General features: G+C 48.6%; 1 protein-coding gene across 9 annotated transcripts in view; it reads left to right on the top strand.

Moving 5' to 3' along the window:
• The first annotated feature begins 211 nt into the window (after positions 1 to 211).
• Positions 212 to 1,934, top strand: part of si:ch211-285f17.1 (sickle tail protein) — a 231,472-nt gene continuing 229,749 nt past the window's right edge. For 4 of the 9 annotated variants that reach the window (XM_061922265.1, XM_061922266.1, XM_061922264.1 and 1 more), the window contains exon 1: positions 213 to 618. In XM_061922265.1, coding sequence (XP_061778249.1) covers positions 300 to 618 — 319 coding nt within the window. In that variant the 5' untranslated portion in view covers positions 213 to 299. Of the gene's footprint in view, positions 619 to 1,934 lie in introns of all 9 variants that reach the window. The other 5 variants (XM_061922261.1, XM_061922267.1, XM_061922262.1 and 2 more) reach the window with 2 other exon arrangements.

A 1,934-nucleotide genomic window follows, 5' to 3' on the forward strand; every position in this document is an offset into this window, starting at 1 on the left:
TAGATTTATGATTCTGTTAGTTTTGGCGAGAGTTTGTCCTGCCGCTCCACAGGTTTATACACACAGAGTTTGTTTTGGAAGAAGATCCCAGGAGGCCAAGCCAGGAGAGGAGACCATCTTCAAAAGAGCTAATAACACCCAACCCCCCCACCCTTTCCTTCAGTCCTAGGCTTTCCCAAAAGTCCCCTCCCTCCCAGCCTACCTGCACCAGTCACAACACGCTGGAGAGCCACCGGGAGCTGAGGGAATCCACGGGACACGGCCGGAGTCACACCGACTGAGCTCTACCGTCTCGCAGCATGTCTAAAGCCTCCAGGCTGGCCCGGCCTCCGTCGGCCAGGGCCGTGTCCAAGCTGCCCTCTCCCAGGAAGGAATGCCCCGGGACGGCCGCTCTGGCCGGTCAGGCCCGGCTGCTCAGCGTGGGCGAGAAGCTGATGAGGGCGGGCACTGACAACGTGCTGACCAAACAGAAATCGCCATCGGCCGCCGGGCCCCAGGACAAGGCACGGAGCGACGCAAGGGGCCCGGGTGAAGCCGTACCGGCCGTGGAGTCCAACCCTTGTAAGAGCAGAACCAGCCTGCCTAAAGCACCCAGACAGGAACAAGGCTCTGTACAGAGTAAGTCATCTTGGAAATATAATCTTCAACCTGTCTTCTAGACATTTTCTTCATATTCCTCATAACCGCTTTTACTATTAACCACGATTAAAAACCTCAAGGTCATTTAATGGCAAAGGATCCACTACACCAGGGTTCGATCTGGCCTGCGACCCGCAAGATCAGTTTGCAAATCTAAAAAACTCAAGAAGCTGCGGTTCTAAATGTGACCATCATCTTTGTAGTTGGAGTCCCGTGCAGTGCTCGCAATTGGTTGAATGCATAATGCGCACCCTGAGCTCCATTGTAAAAATGTGTTTCTACATTTGTTTGTTCGATCTGGCTCGCGACCCGCAAGATCAGTTTGCATATCTAAAAAACGGGCTGCATTTTTTTCAACTCAAGAAGCTGCGGTTCTAAATGTGTCCACTGGATGTCGCGATAGCAATTCAAACTGTTTAAAAATTACTTGTCAGCTGACTTTAAGCGCCCTCTGGATTGGCTGCCGCTGCACTTGTTGTGACTGGCAGCAGATGGTGAAGCGACACGCAATACCTTATTTCATTGTAAAATACCCATTCGACGGATAAAATAACAAAACGGTAAGGTGCAAAGACTTAAGTCAACCTGACCATCATCTTTGTAGTTGGAGTTCCGTGCAGTGCTCGCAATTGGTTGAATGCATGATGCGCACCCTGAGCTCCATTGTAAAATTGTGTTTCTACATTTGTTTGTTCGATCTGGCTTGCGACCCGCAAGATCAGTTTGCAAATCTAAAAAACGAGCTGCATTTTTTTCAACTCAAGAAGCTGCGGTTCTAAATGTGTCCACTGGATGTCGCATGTCAAACTGTTTAAAAATGACGTGTCAGCTGACTTTAGCGCCCTCTGGATTGGCTGCCGCTGCACCAGTTGCGGCTGGCAGCAGATGGTGAAGCGACACGCAATACCTTAATTCATTGTAAAATACCCATTCGACGGATAAAATAACAAAACGGTAAAGTGCAAAGACTTGAGTCAACCTGACCATCATCTTTGTAGTTGGAGTTCCGTGCAGTGCTCACAATTGGTTGAATGCATGATGCGCACCCTGAACTCCATTGTAAAAATGTGTTTCTACATTTGTTTGTTCGATCTGGCTTGCGACCCTCAAGATCAGTTTGCATATCTAAAAAAACGAGCTGCATTTTTTTTCAACGAAAGAAGCTGCGGTTCTAAATGTGTACACTGGATGTCGCGGTAGCAATTCACATTGTTTAAAAATGACGTGACAGCTGACTTTAAGCGCCCTCTGGATTGACTGCCGCAGATGGTTAAGCGACAAGCAATACTTTCTTT

The sequence above is a fragment of the Nerophis ophidion genome, linkage group LG15, assembly GCF_033978795.1.
Source record: "Nerophis ophidion isolate RoL-2023_Sa linkage group LG15, RoL_Noph_v1.0, whole genome shotgun sequence".
NCBI classification, from domain to species: Eukaryota; Metazoa; Chordata; class Actinopteri; order Syngnathiformes; family Syngnathidae; genus Nerophis; species Nerophis ophidion.